This window comes from Melanaphis sacchari, unplaced genomic scaffold (assembly GCF_002803265.2).
Source record: "Melanaphis sacchari strain LSU unplaced genomic scaffold, SCAv2.0 Contig0_pilon_pilon, whole genome shotgun sequence".
Taxonomy (NCBI): Eukaryota; Metazoa; Arthropoda; class Insecta; order Hemiptera; family Aphididae; genus Melanaphis; species Melanaphis sacchari.
Window position 1 is genome coordinate 20364854 of NW_020270366.1, and position 16925 is coordinate 20381778.

At 27.1% G+C, this 16925-nt stretch overlaps 2 protein-coding genes across 2 annotated transcripts; both read left to right on the top strand.

The window, feature by feature from the left end:
- The first annotated feature begins 218 nt into the window (after window positions 1-218).
- LOC112598476 (antitrypsin-like) lies at window positions 219-8076 on the top strand. Its single transcript, XM_025344989.1, has 7 exons — window positions 219-515; window positions 1303-1473; window positions 2028-2232; window positions 4758-4945; window positions 6147-6338; window positions 7573-7711; window positions 7805-8076. The coding sequence occupies exons 1-7, from the start codon at window positions 381-383 to the stop codon at window positions 7984-7986; spliced, it is 1212 nt and encodes a 403-aa protein (XP_025200774.1). The 5' UTR covers window positions 219-380; the 3' UTR covers window positions 7987-8076.
- Window positions 8077-10855: 2779 nt separating this feature from the next.
- On the top strand, window positions 10856-12773 carry LOC112598257. The gene is made up of 3 exons (XM_025344665.1): window positions 10856-10930; window positions 11056-11160; window positions 12226-12773. Exons 1-3 carry the CDS (start codon window positions 10861-10863, stop codon window positions 12621-12623), a joined length of 573 nt encoding a protein of 190 aa, XP_025200450.1. The 5' UTR covers window positions 10856-10860; the 3' UTR covers window positions 12624-12773.
- Window positions 12774-16925: the final 4152 nt, after the last annotated feature.

Consider the following 16925-nt stretch of genomic DNA (forward strand, 5'->3'; position numbering starts at 1 on the left):
CCGTGGCATTATGTTAATATTCATATACATCGGCGTACATAGTATAGGTATGTGTGTATATATATTTAGATGAATGCTTAAAGGTACTTTAAACCACATATTTTATAAATAGATATGTGTACCTTTACATAGTCTATGCGCGTGAATGTATAATGAAGTTCGACCGGTTTATGTAGTCGTTATTTATTATTATTATTATTTTTTTTGTTTTCGTTTTTCCATACCGATAAAAAAAAAATCATTGATCTCTGTCGCGTTCTCGTCGAAACAACATCGCAGTTTTGCTACGTTTATGCACAGCGGCTGTATCTCGCGAACACAACTTTGTCCTGCACAAATATAATATAGTAAAGTTTTATCATATCGGTATTAATAATAATATGACGTCTGTTGTTCACGTTTCGTTGGCCGCCGTCTTCGGACTTTGCTTGCTAGCCATCAACGTTTCCAGTCAACTTTTACCGGAAAACGCCATATCGAAATCCACGGAAATCATGAGTGACATCCTACTGAAGGTATGTAGTCAATTGGCTGACGACAATAGACGCTAGACGTAGTTTGATTCTAAAATAATCGAAATACACTACAACAAATCTGTGTAAAAGGTTAATTGCCAAAAATGCATCATAATTTATTTTATTTTTTTTTTTTTATATGATTGAGTAACTCAAAATCTAATTTTCGTAAGTTTTAAATATAGTATATAAAGACCAATTTTTTAAATTTTTAAAAAAAATGTATTAACCCCTTCTACTATAAATTATTTAGCCAATAATTTTTCTAAAAATGTTGATGTATAAAATTAAAAATTTTAACGAGTAATTATTGAATTATTTAACTTTGTGTTCTATACTGATAAAAGATCCAAATATTCTATATTACATCTTTCCTATATTTATGTAAAATTATTTTTAAGGACTATTATTCTTAGTATAAATATTTCAATCATTAAGAAACTATTCGTTTGAATTTTGAATTAGGATATCAAAATCAAAAAAAAAAATAAAAAAAAAAAACCACTAAATAATTTACAGTAAAAACAGGAAAATAATGTATTAAAAACAGAAGTTTATATCACTGCAGGATACTCTGTAGTCCATAGGTATTGTAAAAACTTTAAAGAATTTTAAAATATGGTTCTTAAGTATATTTAATAATTCCTAAAATCATAATTTGAATACTCATTATTTAAAGTAAAAAATAGGGATCAACATGCTTGTTAATTAAATCCCTGTATACCGGTACCTATAGACTTTGGCAATTATAAAAACGATTTTTTAAACTTGACTTATCTCATCGCAGGCTACGACTGAAGACCAATACAACTATGTGGTGTCCCCGTTCGCGAGTTCTGTGATTTTGGCACTAGCAGCCGAAGGAGCTGACACAGAAACCAAGAACCAACTCGTAACAACCATGGGCGGTGAGCTGCCAGACAAGAATTCCTACAAAGAAGTTCTCATGACCATCAAGGTATGTAGTCATCAAAACACGTATACATAAATACATATATGTATGTATATTCGACAGAAGCCATAATAAGTAAATAGATAATTAAATCATATCCCAAATATGGGAACGGCAAAATAACAATATAGTGGTTATAATATATGAACAATGTTAGTGTACCTACATACAAAATTATATGGCATATCAACTGTATCAGATTTTTTTAATTACATATTTGTGATATATGTAATACACAGTGCTCGACACAACTTTAATTTTACGCACTAAACTACAATCCTGCTTATTCTGTTGTCCTAATAGTATGAGATATTATAACGTCATCTGATACCTTAATAGTAGACAAAAAATTCAATAGGATTAACATTAAATGAACGTCTTGGAAATACAAATAAAATAATTTTATTATTGTTGTAGCAATTTTATACCTACCTTCTGATACCACTGCTATATAATAATACGTCGTATAATAGAAAAATTTAATCGATTTTACAAATATAGTTATAATAGGCATACAATATTTAAATGAAACTATTATTATTATTTATTTTATGTCGCAGGGCTATTCACTAGACGGATTCGCGCAGAACAAAGTCGTTCTGAAGAACTTCCTATATGTTTACAAAAACTACAGCGTACATGAATCGTTCGCTCAACTCGCCCGGGACTATTACCTAACTGACGTGAGGAGCGTCGAAAGACCAGACCTGGCAACAAAACGAGACGCGACCAACAACATGTTCTTGAACGACGATAACACCTCCGGTAACTTTACATACTAACTTATGAATCTTTTGGGTTCAACTCGTCAAAAAACAAAAAAAAAAAAACCAATAAAATTGTGCAATTATTCATAGAAGAGTACTCTCTCCCTCCACTTTCAATAAAAATTTCATAAGGATACTTGAATGTATATTTAAAACAATTTCACGGAAAAACGTTGTCATATTAAAAAGATATGTTTTGTTTATATATACCTATAAGGATTAAGAATACGCAATTGTAGTTTGAAAAAGCCACTGCAATATAAAATCTTTGTATATAGGTATAGTAATTAGTAATTATATATCATAACCAGAAATATTAAATAATTTTTGAGGAGGCTATATAATAATTTACTGCATAATATGACCAGCAGGATCATCACTCCGCGCCCCCAAATATATAACCATTAATACTGAAATACTTAAAATTATGTTTATTATATTAAACTTCATTTTAAACATTATCATTATTTTAAAACATTGTTTTTGACTACGGTCATCATCAACTGAATACTAATTTTAAAAAAATTTTAAAAATTAATCTCGTGTAATTAATTAGTGTTTTTCGTGTGATTAGCTAAAAAATTTATTTCTTAACAAAATATTATGTTTTCATCAAAATCAATTTGCATGATAATAAATTAATTTTTATAAATCACTAAAACATTGGTTGATATACTAGTTGGGTATTAGGGTATATCATTAAAAAGTCAAGGATGTTTTCAAATATATTATAAAGAAGAAGGAGCAATCAATTTTTCATTACACATGTTTATATTTTATTGTATGATGTTTTCTTGAATAAATTTATACTCGTATTAATAAATAATAAGCTAACAAAAAAAAAGTAAAATAATCTAAAATTTGCTTGGGACTCATTTATTACTTAACTAAGCTTACTTCCCAATACGGTATTAAATTGTAATAATAATTAAATTATAATAACTGGTATTTCATTTATTTCAATAAGAATTTACTGTTTTATGCGTTCCACTTAAAAAAAAATAGTAGGGGTACGTAACAATTTCTAAAAAATTACTTATTATGCTATTTATATTCACTTCAGATAAATTTCTCATTTCGGTTTTATTTTTCTTATGGCAACGCAGGGTAATTACCTCTAGTATAATATATTATGTATAATTTATCCCGTTTTGCGAATTTCGCGCTGCGGAATCCGGCTGCTGCTGGCAAAATCCACCTACTAATATAACGATGAGAGTGGTCTTGACGCGTCTATCGAACTGGATTCGATACAAGTTCGTGCATCAAGTCGTAACGTACAAGACATGTTATACATATATAAATTGCAATTTAGGTTACATATAAATAAAATAAACAGCGTACACCTGTTCTGGTCGGAAAACCTGTAAATTAATTAAGTGCAAAATAAGTTCTCCCACACCTTTTTATCGTCAGAACAGCTGTTCGACATTGAGACAATGCAGAGACTCGTCTCTTTTTAATTTTAATACAATCAATATGATTTATACAACGATTTTACACGATTTCTACTCGATGTTTTATAGCCACTATTATACTCGTATAATATATATCATTATATGTATAATATGTACGTACTTGCTAAATTATTTATTATGTCAATATAAAATTGAATTCATATTTTCATGTTTCGAGTTCCTTATTAAATAAATTTACACCATCATAATTTATATTATCTATACTAACCAACCGGTTTAGAAAAATTGTTAAAAATTCTGAACGCAAATCGAATGGCACCAACCAATTTAAAATTACTGTGATATAAAATAACATAAACAAAAATATTATCAAAGGAGTCAGTCAACTAAAATATCAAAAAAAACATCAAAATATTTATGTCTCACGATATAGTAAAAATATGGTCACGGTAATATTTCTGCAGTAAATAAATTAATCGTTATTTTAATGCTAGTGTAAAAAAAAATTAATTTATATCGCCTTATATTTTTTTAAATAAAACAAACAGTATTTTGTTGATAAAGAAATATTTTACCACTAATTTTAATACAACTATTCACGAACTTAAATGAAAAGCAACTAAGAATAAGCTGCATGTGAAATATCTTCGACATGTGATAATTTTATTGAAGACATTTAACATTAACGCAATAATTACCTTTTTTCTCAAAATCTTAATCCCACCTCAAATAAAAATAAATTACTGGATTCCGAAACAAATCTGATGTTTCTATATACTCAGTGCATAGTGATTGTTTTATTAAAAAACATTCATTGTTTCAAAATTAATTAACGTTTTTATAAATGTTTTTTGCATAAATTTAAATCATTTCATGTCAAAACAAAACATTTTATAGAAAACATCTGAATACATCATATCCTAGAAAATTAATGGATATAATAGTTTTTATCAAATGAACAAAAACACTTTAACCAAATGAAGGCAATTTACTAACTGCTAATCCAAGAAACTATTTCACAAGTTTCAATAAATATGTATTAAACATTATTATATGTTATATAATTATACAGAAAATTGATTTTCCAAAAATCTGTATATTGTAGAGTTTAAAGAGCACGCTCTATTGATCTTCAACGGTTTATCTTTGGAAATGAATTGGCCAACAAGCACGTGGCACAAAACTTCAGTATCCTGGAACGGCAACGTGGTCAAAGCGTTCGGCGCAGCTGGCAATTTCGCCATCGGCCAAATACCTTCACTCGACTGTACAGCGTTTAAATTGCCCTACAAGGTACATAACCTAACCTAACCGAAAACCTCTTAATTAAATATTTTAAAAAACAAAACCAATATTTTAAAGTAAAAATGTAAGTAGTAATTTATTTATTTATTCCGGTTTCAGAAATGTAGATATTTTAGAATTTATTGTTTCTCAGTTTTGTTGAATCTTGTATTAATTGTAACTAAATTTAAATCAGTGTTAACCAACGTTTTGGTTTAGCTTTAATATTACCAGAATCAAAAAAAAAAAAAAAACAGACGAAAGTTCCATGTCATAGAATAAATTCTGACAGGATGAAATGGGGAAAGAAAATGCAGCGTTAAAAAGACGCTACACAGTAATGTATTGTCTCCGTCTTACAAACGTACAACACAACGAATTTGTATTCTGCGAAATCAATTTTGTGTTGTTAATTTTAATATTAGAATGAATTTATCTATGTTAAAACCTACAGGTAAAAACATTATGTATTTTATTTGTATGAAGGTTTTTTATAATATTTTATATTTTAAACGACTAATAAACATTTTAAAACTGTTATATTTTACATAATAAAAACTCGTTTAATATTTAAAATATCCAAAAAAACACGTACGTATAAAAATAGATAATGTTCTTATCTTTAGGTTTTATCATACTTTAATTTATTCTAATATTAAAACTAACAACACAAAATCGGTTATACTGACGCAAATTCACTATGTTATACGTTTTTAAGATGGAGATTACACATTACTGTGTAGCGTCTTCATAGTGCATACTACCAAATATGTTATTTTTATTACACAAAATACGACGAGGTTTTTTACTTTTTTGATATAGATGTGAGAGACAGAGAGTAAAAATGACCGACAATCTAATATAAAAGCCACAAATAAATACATTTACATGAATAAAATAGCCTTTGTGAATACTGAACGAATTTAATTCTTCAGAGCTGCAGTGTGTAATATACTAACCCATGTATGCTTCACAATAATATTCACCCATTGCTCCCACTGAGATAAAAAGAACTACCAAATAACATTTTGTTCCTTACATTTTTCACTTCTTGTACCTATTTTTATGGGTGCCCTTACTCATTACTAAAATATAAAATACATAATATTATTAAGTATATCAGACAGTCTGATATACTTAATAATAATATTATATATAGTCTGATTCAGACTACACGTAGCAATAATTATCATTTTCATGCGTGTTTTAGAACACTGACTACGCCTTATTAGTGCTTTTGCCGAAAAACAAAGATATATCATTGAACGAAGTACTGAAAAAACTTAAACCAGAAAACGGTATTGAAAAACTAACGAGAGCGATGACGATGAAACCCGGTTTCGTCACTATGCCATGTTTCCAAAGCAGTAACATTACTCACCTGAAAACGGTTTTACAACAGGTATCTACAAAATGGCTATCATAATAATAGTAATATTTATATAATTTTAATTAATTAATGGTAAGTTTTTATTTAATGAGAGTGTCTAAATAAATATGAGCCAAAGAGGGTATAAAGAGTGTAGGAACCTCCTGTATTCAGATCTGTGCATGTCTATAAACGTATTGAAAAAAACACCACGGCCAACCGCTGTAAACAGATATAATATAGCTAAAAATATTAAATTGCGCACTTGTAATACCATCACTTAAATTCGGTACAGTATTATGGAATCCAACGACAATATTTAGATTTATTAATATTATTACGTTCTTATGGTTATAAAACCATTACCAAGTTATTTAGTCATAATATTAACGAGTATGACAAATTTTCGGATTTAAAGTCGCTAAAAACCAGATGGTCAATTTTTTTTTTACGCTACTTTTTACATAAAATCTTGAAAGGACGATATCCACAACTCTGAATCACTACAGAAAATCGGTTTGAAAGTTTATATTGAAAATTCCAAGCATAATTCTTCCTTTTTGATTTAACATAAAATTATTTATCCGATAATCCGGTGTACCAAATACTCACAATGTGCTATTATTTTTTAAATTTAAAAGATAATAAAAATTAATAATAAAATTTATTATTTTTTTACCCTTGTTTTAAGTTTTAACCATAATAAAAACGTGTATGTATTTATTATTGCATTTAAATCACTAAAGTATATTTTTATTTTTATTTATCCATCTATTGAATACTGTAATTTTCAGCTTATTTACGTATTTATTTATTTAGAGTGTTTCGAAAAAAAACGCCAGATTTAAAACTGCTATAGATCAAATTTATTTATAAAACATATCATTCTCTTTAAAAGAAATTAAGGTTTAAACATGGAAATAATATCGCGCATATTCCCCTTTACTAGCCCTACACGCGATCACTTGGTCCATGAAATTCTTCTTCGACCAATTACATATTGCCCCATCAAGTACGTGACGACCAAACCTACCCACTTCGATCTAGCGATTTTACACCGTGTGATTTTTTCCCTATGGAAATACAATAAGTCACGAGTTTACCAGGACAAACCACGCAAATTGTTAGATCCTAAAGAAGAAATTGTTCTCTGTAAATCCGGCGTTTTTTTAAGACACACTCTACATTAAATAATTATTATTGTTATTAATAATTTATAATATTACCTTATCACTTTTTTTTTCATCTTTCCGTTTCTCATCTGCAGGGAACCCAAACGAATACCATATTCACTGAATCAGCGGATTTATCAAAACTATCGTCGGACAAGCTGTATTTAGACGACGTAGTCCAGCAAGCCGGCATCCGTGTATGCGTCGAAGGCTCCTCTTCTTACTCGCTGACTAGTATGTCTTACCAAAATAAAAATACGGACTTGACCCGTCTGCACCGGAACGACCGCCGTCGTATCATCGTTAACGGCTTACCAAACGTTTCAGGTTCCGCGTTTACGTCACAAAGGGTCATCAAGGAGTCAATAGTCGTAGACCGGCCGTTCGCGTACGCACTTTACAACGTAGCCAACGGGATTGTGTACGCGGCCGGAAAATTGGAGAAGCCCGTCTGGGAAGAGACCGACGACGAAAGCAATGGTTCCGACATCGAGCCGATCAAAATTTAAAGAGGACTGAAGCGAATATGTTATATATTACAATAACTGAAGTTCGGATTATGTTTTAGTTTTAAAAAAAAAAAATTTTTTTTTTTAACACACTATAAATTTCTAAAAGAATTAATTATAATACGTACAACCATGGATGATTTTAAAATATGCCAACAATATAAATCGTTGTAAATTAAAATAAATTCGACAAACTCTTTAACTATACATTCTTGAAACCATACGTAATGAGATATTTTTATTTTCGGAATTCTTCCCAACAAATAGAATAAAATAATGATTTCGAATTTTATATAAAAAAAAAAATTAATAAATACGTTGCGGTAACACAATAGAACGGTCATAACACTCATAACGTATGATGATTACATAAGTCTTTTAGAACGTGTTGTCACGACATGTAATTTCTCATCCGTATCATAAGATTACCTATAAATCCATAAACAAAACATTACAAAATAGAATTAATTTGATCTGACCCCAGGAATAAATGTGGCGTAATAAAAAAAAAGATGTTATAAACTTTTTAATTATTAATATCAAACTCATAGAATAAAACAAGTTTTATAAATCAAAATAAATTAACAACGAAAAAATAAGTAAAATAGAATATCGTATTGTAAGTAGAAACACATAACATAGTCGTATATCAATACGAATCCAATGTATGGCAGATCCATCTTTGAAATGGACCAATATAAAAATAAAATAAATATACTTATTCTGCATCATCCGAACTTCATAATTGTAATATAATAATAGTTGTAGTATAGTCACTGCCACTTATAACTTGTTTGGCGGATATAATAACCATTATAAGTTATTAATTATAATGGTCGACGGGGATTGGTGGTAATTGGACGACGACTATTTTAATAATATAATTTTATCATAATGATCGAACATTTTAAATAATATTATATTATAATACTTATTATAGCATTTTTACGTCAACGTAACACTGCTTATATAATATTTATATTTATTATTAAATTATTAAACAAATTTTATTTATTTCTACGAATATAATAAATTAGATCATATTATTTAAATATGAATTATTTTTGTAAAAAATTGAATTTGTTATTATTTTATCTCTACAGATAGAGTTATATTTACATAGCCACTAAAGAAGACCGTATTTAAACATTTTTCTGTTACAATTTATTCAGAAATATGTAAATTCTCTAAAGGAACGAATTCAGATTCAGCCTACAATGACTCTAAATTGCCTAATTACGGCGCCGTTTTAAATTAAACTAATACATTATTATATTATATATTATTATTTATGATTTACGAAAAAACCACATTAACAAAAATGTTTGCCATTTTTTTTTTTTTATACATATATTCAAAACTCATAATTTATCTTACATAAAATATTCAAACCTAAGGTATACAAAGAATTTTTTTATGAATTTTTAACTACATTAAATAATATATAATTTTCGAGATTTTTACAAGTTTTGTTAAATTAACAAAATATTGTAAGATAAATTCTCGATCATTTTTAATTTAGAAATTGACAACTTATTAAAAACCCTGTACTAAATTGTCTAGCTTTTTGAGGTGTTCATATATTTATTTATTGACATTTATAAAAAAAAAAAAAAACTAAAAAAATCAAAAGTTTCAATTGTCTATAAATAACTCAAAAAAGAGTTAAAATTTATTTAAAATTATACCATTTATAAAAATGATTATTTAAAAACTTAGTAAAAATGTCAAGTTTTAACAGTTATTCGTTTTTAAATGCAATAAAATAAAACAATCAATTTTATCAAAAATAGGTATAGCGTAAAAATTTCCATCTTTCCTTAATTTTAACTTCTCTAGTAGGAAATAGATCCAATTTTCTGTCCAAAACCACAACATTACAAAATTAAAGCATTTTATTGACTATTAATTGTGTACATAGACATAAATAAAAAAACCCCACACATCATTGTAAAATCAATACATTCATTACTCCAATTAAAATCTAAAATATAGTACTATAGATATTCTTAGTAACTTTTTTTATTCAGAAAAAATAAATAAAAATTATGGGAAAATAATCATTTTTACACGTAAATCCAATATTAATATTAAAATAATTGTTATATAACCACAGAAACCTTAAAAGTTTAACGTATATTATTAATTATTTTTATTATATAATAGGTATATACATATATTAATTTTAATATATTACCTACCTATTTATATCATGAACTTATTTACATTGTTTTACGATGAAATGATATCATCTTAAAAGTTAAAAATAATAATACAATAATAACGATAATTTTAAATTTTGGTGACAACGATTTATATTATTAATCACCATACTTTATACGTATATGTAGTAAGTACTTATACCTACTATTCTTGTCAACGATAACATTGCATTCTTTAGTAACCATATACAATATAATATGTATAGTTTATATTTTTATTTAATTATTGATGATGAAAATCTTAATCAATTTATCTGGTGAAAAACTGAATTTATTTATCACAGCTAGACGTCCCATTTTAAATGAGCAAAAATAATCAATGGTAGTGAACAACCTAAAAATGCATGCAAGAAGTTTAATTCCTGTATCTATATTCACCTCATCGAGCAATATAAAAAAAAAATTTAAATAAACATGAACATTTCGATTTTTGATACTATAGTTACATCTATTGTTATAAAGCAAATACAACTTATTTTCGAATAATTAACTATTCTAATAAATAATAATTGTTTACATAATATCCGAAACTATTGTCTATACACAGTTAACACGATTTGCTTGAAACTTAATTGAGTGTTTTTTTTTTTTTTTTTATTATTCTATAAGCGCTAAACTAGCAAAAATAATGATTTAAAAATATACAGTAGTGATGTTCCAAGCAATTTCAACACTACTATTGGTGCTGCAGTCGATTATCAGTCATCCAATCTCCAATAACAGTAAGGGTCTAAAATTCATCATATTCATTTCGACAACAATAATGTTTTTAACTTATATTATTTTTTTTACTAAATTACAAAATGTATGCATATGGTTATGAACGTTATATTATGCTTAATTATAGTTTCAGATGAAGAATATCTGCATCCGGCAAAAAAAAATGTTGACGGATTTTATAGTGCCCCACCTTGCGGCGAAGGACAATTCCGAGACCCGCTCGAGATCTTGGGTTTGTTATATGTATATTGTATACGTATATATTTTCTATTTTTTACTTTAATTTCTAAAACAGTGTGAACTATAGGTTTAATACAAGTTTAATATAACACATAAGATATACTGTAATATTATAGATAGTGGCTAAAAATAAAAATTTAATATAAGCTTATTAATAGTAGAATTAATCTGTTTAAAAGTCATAAATATTTTTATAATTAAAATATTTAAAATTATTAAAATTATAAATAACATACCTAACTCGTAAACAGATCATTTTTTTCAACTTATTTTATGGTTACGATGATATTATAATGTTCTCATTCATTTCGGAACAAATCTGTAAAATTGTTCAGTAATTTTGTTAATTTTTTATAACATATTATTATTAATAAAATAAAAATAAATAAATAAATAGGTACGAAAAATTTTAAATTGAAAAACAAATTCTAAAAATTCTAAACAAATATCAAGGTCACTCAAGTAGTTGCATTTCAATTGTCAACTGTTACACATATTTGATAGTTGATGTGTGGTACTAAACTATAAAATTATATAATTTTCTTACAATTACGTCTAATTAATTATAGGTAAAGGCGACAGTGAACGCCTAGATATATAAATACACTTTGTTCCGATTGGTTTTATTTCGATACAGATAGCCGTATTATAACTATCGTTTTATGATATGTATAACCAATAATATAAATACTTACCTAAAAGTGTAATTATGGCATACTAAAAATAACAATAATTATAATCCTCATTTACATTAAAACAGTGTAAGCTTCTAGCTAAGTAGTATTCCATTTTCGGTTGAAATTATAAATTAAGTTTGACCGCATACTCCTTTTTTCTTCGGAATTGGTTGTATCCTACTCTACGTCCCATTACATTTGAAAATGACAGTGATAATTGAGAACATTGACTTGAAAAATATTATTCCCTGCATCCGAATTCCGAGGTATGACCCGAAACGCCGTGTGCATTCTGATGATTCTAAATTTCTGAGTTATACAATATAATATTATTAATCTCGCCGTTTAATTTTTTTAACACGGTCAATTCATCATTCCAGGCGTTAAATTCCCGGAATCAAAAATCAAACAATTATGCAAAGCTAACGTGTACATGTACGCTGATTCGATTTCTGACGTACATTTTCCACCAGACGCCGTCAAGCTCTGCACATCCGTGTGTAAATGTTATCAAGAGTCGATGTACATTGAACCGTCAATAAACGTGACGTTAATTAACTCCAATTGCGATTACACCGGTGATACAATTATCGTAGAACATTCAGCGAACGAAACTCACGCAGCCACGTGTCCAGACCTAAGCACCGCGTGCGTATGCTCGTACAACGTCCGGTGCAACCGCAAGACAAGACTAATGAAATACACGTTAACCGCGAACGAACGAGGATACCTCAGAGTAATGGTAGCAGATTGTGGGGCATCTGCATGTGTCACTTGAGTCCTTGGCTCGTCCGTTTATGCCAAAAGTTAAGCAGCTTTGGATGTCGAACGTTGTTGTTTTCAGTTTTTTGACGCATCGCAGATGGTTGGTTGATAACACTCACAATATGCACAGAGGCAGAACTCGCTAACTACTATAATAAAATATATTGTTTAAAATTATATAATATTTTCTCTGACACTAATTAATATGTTTGAACTCAGATTCTTGTAATTTTTATTATTTACTTAGGTTAATTAATAATAAATTAATAAATTACAAACGATTTTTTTAAATAAAAAAGCTTCAAGTTAATATAGACAAAATATAGTTTAAGTATTGGTATTTCAATTACATTTAAATATTGAATGACAGTTAATTATAGAATAACCAGTGGCGTAACTACGGGATGGCAAGGCACGTCACGGCAATGCCCCGGGGCCTTGGACTTGGAGGGCCCCGCAAAAGCCTTCGACCCTCGTAAATACAACTTGTATTATAAAAAATGATATACAAACATTAGAATTTTATTTTAAAATACACAATACATGTACTGTTATTACTTATTAGGATAGAAAAAAGTGAAAAACAGCCAATTATTAGAAAACAGACAATGTTTATTTTTTATATTAATATCACGATGTGTATATAGAATCATTAGAATCTTGAATTATTATGCGATAAAAATAACAATATCGTCGTACCACTCGTACACATACTATCCAGTATCCACTAACATAGATTAAATATACTAGTATATTTAATCTATCTCACTCATCACTAATTGTAATTGTACAACGATTATTATTATTGTCATGATATTAATATTAACATGGTCTATTTTTCGTTTTGTTCATCTACACGCCATTTTACATTTGATTTTCGAATCGTCTGGACAACTTGCATAAAACAAGTAAGTTTAAATTTTAAGTTATAATGTTTGTTATATCGTGTGTTTAAAAAGTTTAGAAACACTTAAATTATTGTTTAAAAATTGTAATATACCTACCTAGTACCTACTATACAGCAATAAAGTGGCTACTTTTTTTTTAACTTTGATATTATAAATATATGGAGGCCAACACTTTATACTGCCCCGGGGACCCAAATTTATAGTTACACCACTGAGATTAACTGACAGTTAACACTATCTACCACAGTTAAACTGCTTATAGAACCCTAGATAACATAAATTTCAGTTTAAATTAAATGCTACAAATTTTGCAGGTTATCTCAATAAACAATATTTGTTGGTAAATTTAGTTAAAAATCTTAAATAAATTGTTTTTCTAATAATTATCACCAATAGTTACACATAATATAATTATTGTGTTATTAAAATAAATTAAAAAAATTATTATTTATTTATGTTTAAAATCATTGTGTCTATACATCGTAGGATCGAACAAAAAAAATAAATGATTTGTCAGTATTTTAACTGCAGTTCATAGTTATAGACGTTAAAGTCACTGTAATATAAATAAATATGATTTTAACTTTACTATATTATCCAATTTACTGATTGTACTTTTCTGAATAGATTGTATACATATTATGCTTTTATGAATAAAAAAAAAAAAAACTTAACTGCTAACGTGTTATTAAATCAACTGGAAAAGTTAATAATATATGGTAGATTCATTAATAACTTAGTTAAGTTACTAAATTAATTAACAAATTAACTAATAAATTAAAAATGTTAAAAATAATTAAACTTATAACTTAGCTAAAATCTAATATACTACAGTGAAACCTCAATATAGTGGACAACCACGGGGAATTAAAAATTGTCCACTAAAGAGAGTTGTCCACTATTAAGAAAACCTTTACTTAGTGGAAATTTTCAAAAAATTACTAAATGTCCACTATAGGGAGACACTATAGGAAATTGGTTATGTGTACACTGTATATGAACATATACATTGGAATATTAATTTATTATTAATTATGTATGTATATTATAATATAAATATGTATATGTATGTATGTAGTATAAAAATGCTTATAAAAATGTTTAATGATTATGTAAAATTAAAAAAATCTGTAAGTTTTTTTTTGTGTAAATTTTTTCTGCTCTTCACAATGAATTTGTAAATTGGCTACCATTGATAATGCGATTTCATCCTCTTCATTTTTAAAATATGTTTTTAAATTATTTATTGTTTTCCAAACTTCTTCAAACGTTGGATTGTATGTAATTAACGACCGAACACATAACCGAACCATTAGTAATTTTTCGAACAGGAAAACCATTAAGATAAAATAAAATATGAACGAATATATAACAGATAAATATAGTATTATTATTAAACGTTTTCGATATGTACATGTATTGTGTCCGTTTATGAGAGGTAATTTTTAATTTGGTACCAGTTTATTGTGTCCACGTCCACTATTAGGAGTGTCCACGACTAAGAAGTTATAACTCCTATTATGCGCATACATTTTTGCCGGGGAATTTCGAAGTGTCCACTATTGGGAAGGGTCCACTATTGAGAGGTATCCATCAATAAAGGTTTCACTGTATTTGCATTTGACAAATAAGATATAACTTCAATGGCTGATACCGAATTGATTCCCGAGCTCCAACTCCATGTGCTGAACGGTGTTCGTCAATTGTGCTGGATTTGGGACACTACCTGTATAGTATACATCTATTGCGCCGAAGAATTTGACAATGACACAAACTGTCTTAATTGGTTTCAATTTTTATAATAATTATATTATATTATATTAATTAAATATTAATTTATATTATTATTAATATTATATTAATTATATTATTTTTATAATAATTTGTATACAAATAAACAAAAATATATACATTACACACAATTTATACAATTTATAATCTAAAAGTCAATGACTGTAAAAGTTTTAAAATATTTAATATAAAAGTGACTTATCTGGCAATATCAACTTTATCAGATTGTTAGGCAATTAAAAATACGTCGAACAAATGGTCAAATATCATATTTAATTTTGCCATGTCTAATAATTTGTCATGTCGGTTAATTGTATTATACACGTTTATAATATTATATAATATTTATATTATAATAATATATTTAAGAATCGATCAGCGCAATTGATTACCATGCCTCAATTAAATAACGTGACAACTTTTTTATATTCCCCGTGAACATTCGATTGTTTGTGTGTGAGCTCCAATAATTGGATCAACAAAATTTGTAAATGATTTACTATTATAATATTAATATAATAAAATTGTAAAGATAAGTAAGCATAGGTTGTCCGTTTAATCTAACCTAACCTATAATAATAGTATAAATAATAATTTTAGTAGATCACATACTAAACTCGATTTTTGCTAAGTAGGTCTCATACTAAATGAATACAAAATATCCTTATAAACATAGCCTGATAGATGTTCACCGATCAGAATAGATTTCCAATTACAATAATTTTCAACATATCCATTACTACTAACCTACTCAATAAATTTAATAAGGTATTCTAGAAATAAAACATACCAATTAATAATTACTATACAACAGGGTGACTTTCATAATTTTTTTTTCCTTAAACTTTAAGAGACAAGTTTATCTTTTAAAATTAAATATTGGAGGCGGTATTTATTTTAGATTTTTCGACAGATATATTAGAATAACTTACAAACTTGACAGATTCTTTTACAATCTAAAATATTTAAATATTAAAAAGGAGGTATTTTAAAGCAAGATATACCTAAAATCTATCTACTATATTGTCTATATATAAGAAAAATCTTAAACTATATTAACAATAATGCAAAAAATATATAATATGAATAATGAATTTATTTTCTTATAACACACAATATTGTAAATCAGTTTGTTTTTGTTCATAATTAGCTTTGAGACCAATAGTATTAATAAGTCTTCTTATTAAATTATAATTACTGAACCTCCTTAACTAATAAATGTCAAAAATAATAAAAATTAATAATTCATGCAAGACAATGTGTTTTCAATTTAAGTAGATAATCACGCGTTTGGTTGTATTTTGTATAATAATTATTCTTGATTAATAAAAGATATGAATCAACAATTACACCTAAATAAAACAATAGTTTAATTAATATTTATTATTCTATCAAATCCCTTAACATATAAACAAAAAAATTGTATAATATACATATATATAATATATATGAAATATGAATATACATTTACATTTACATCCCAACCAACAAAATAAAAATGTTTGACACTAAAACTAATATAACAAATAATTGATTTACAAAAATGATTAAAATAAAGTTGATACAAATAATATTCTGTGAAATAAAATAATTCATTAACATAAATTTAAAGACCC

Coding starts and splice junctions, on each gene's coding strand:
- LOC112598476 (XM_025344989.1), top strand. CDS start 381: ATGACGTCTGTTGTTCACGTTTCGTTGGCCGCCGTCTTCGGACTTTGC. Junction 1,474..2,027: donor AAGTTCTCATGACCATCAAG/GTATGTAGTCAT, acceptor TTTATGTCGCAG/GGCTATTCACTAGACGGATT. Junction 6,339..7,572: donor TGAAAACGGTTTTACAACAG/GTATCTACAAAA, acceptor TCTCATCTGCAG/GGAACCCAAACGAATACCAT.
- LOC112598257 (XM_025344665.1), top strand. CDS start 10,861: ATGTTCCAAGCAATTTCAACACTACTATTGGTGCTGCAGTCGATTATC. Junction 10,931..11,055: donor TCATCCAATCTCCAATAACA/GTAAGGGTCTAA, acceptor GCTTAATTATAG/TTTCAGATGAAGAATATCTG. Junction 11,161..12,225: donor AGACCCGCTCGAGATCTTGG/GTTTGTTATATG, acceptor TCATCATTCCAG/GCGTTAAATTCCCGGAATCA.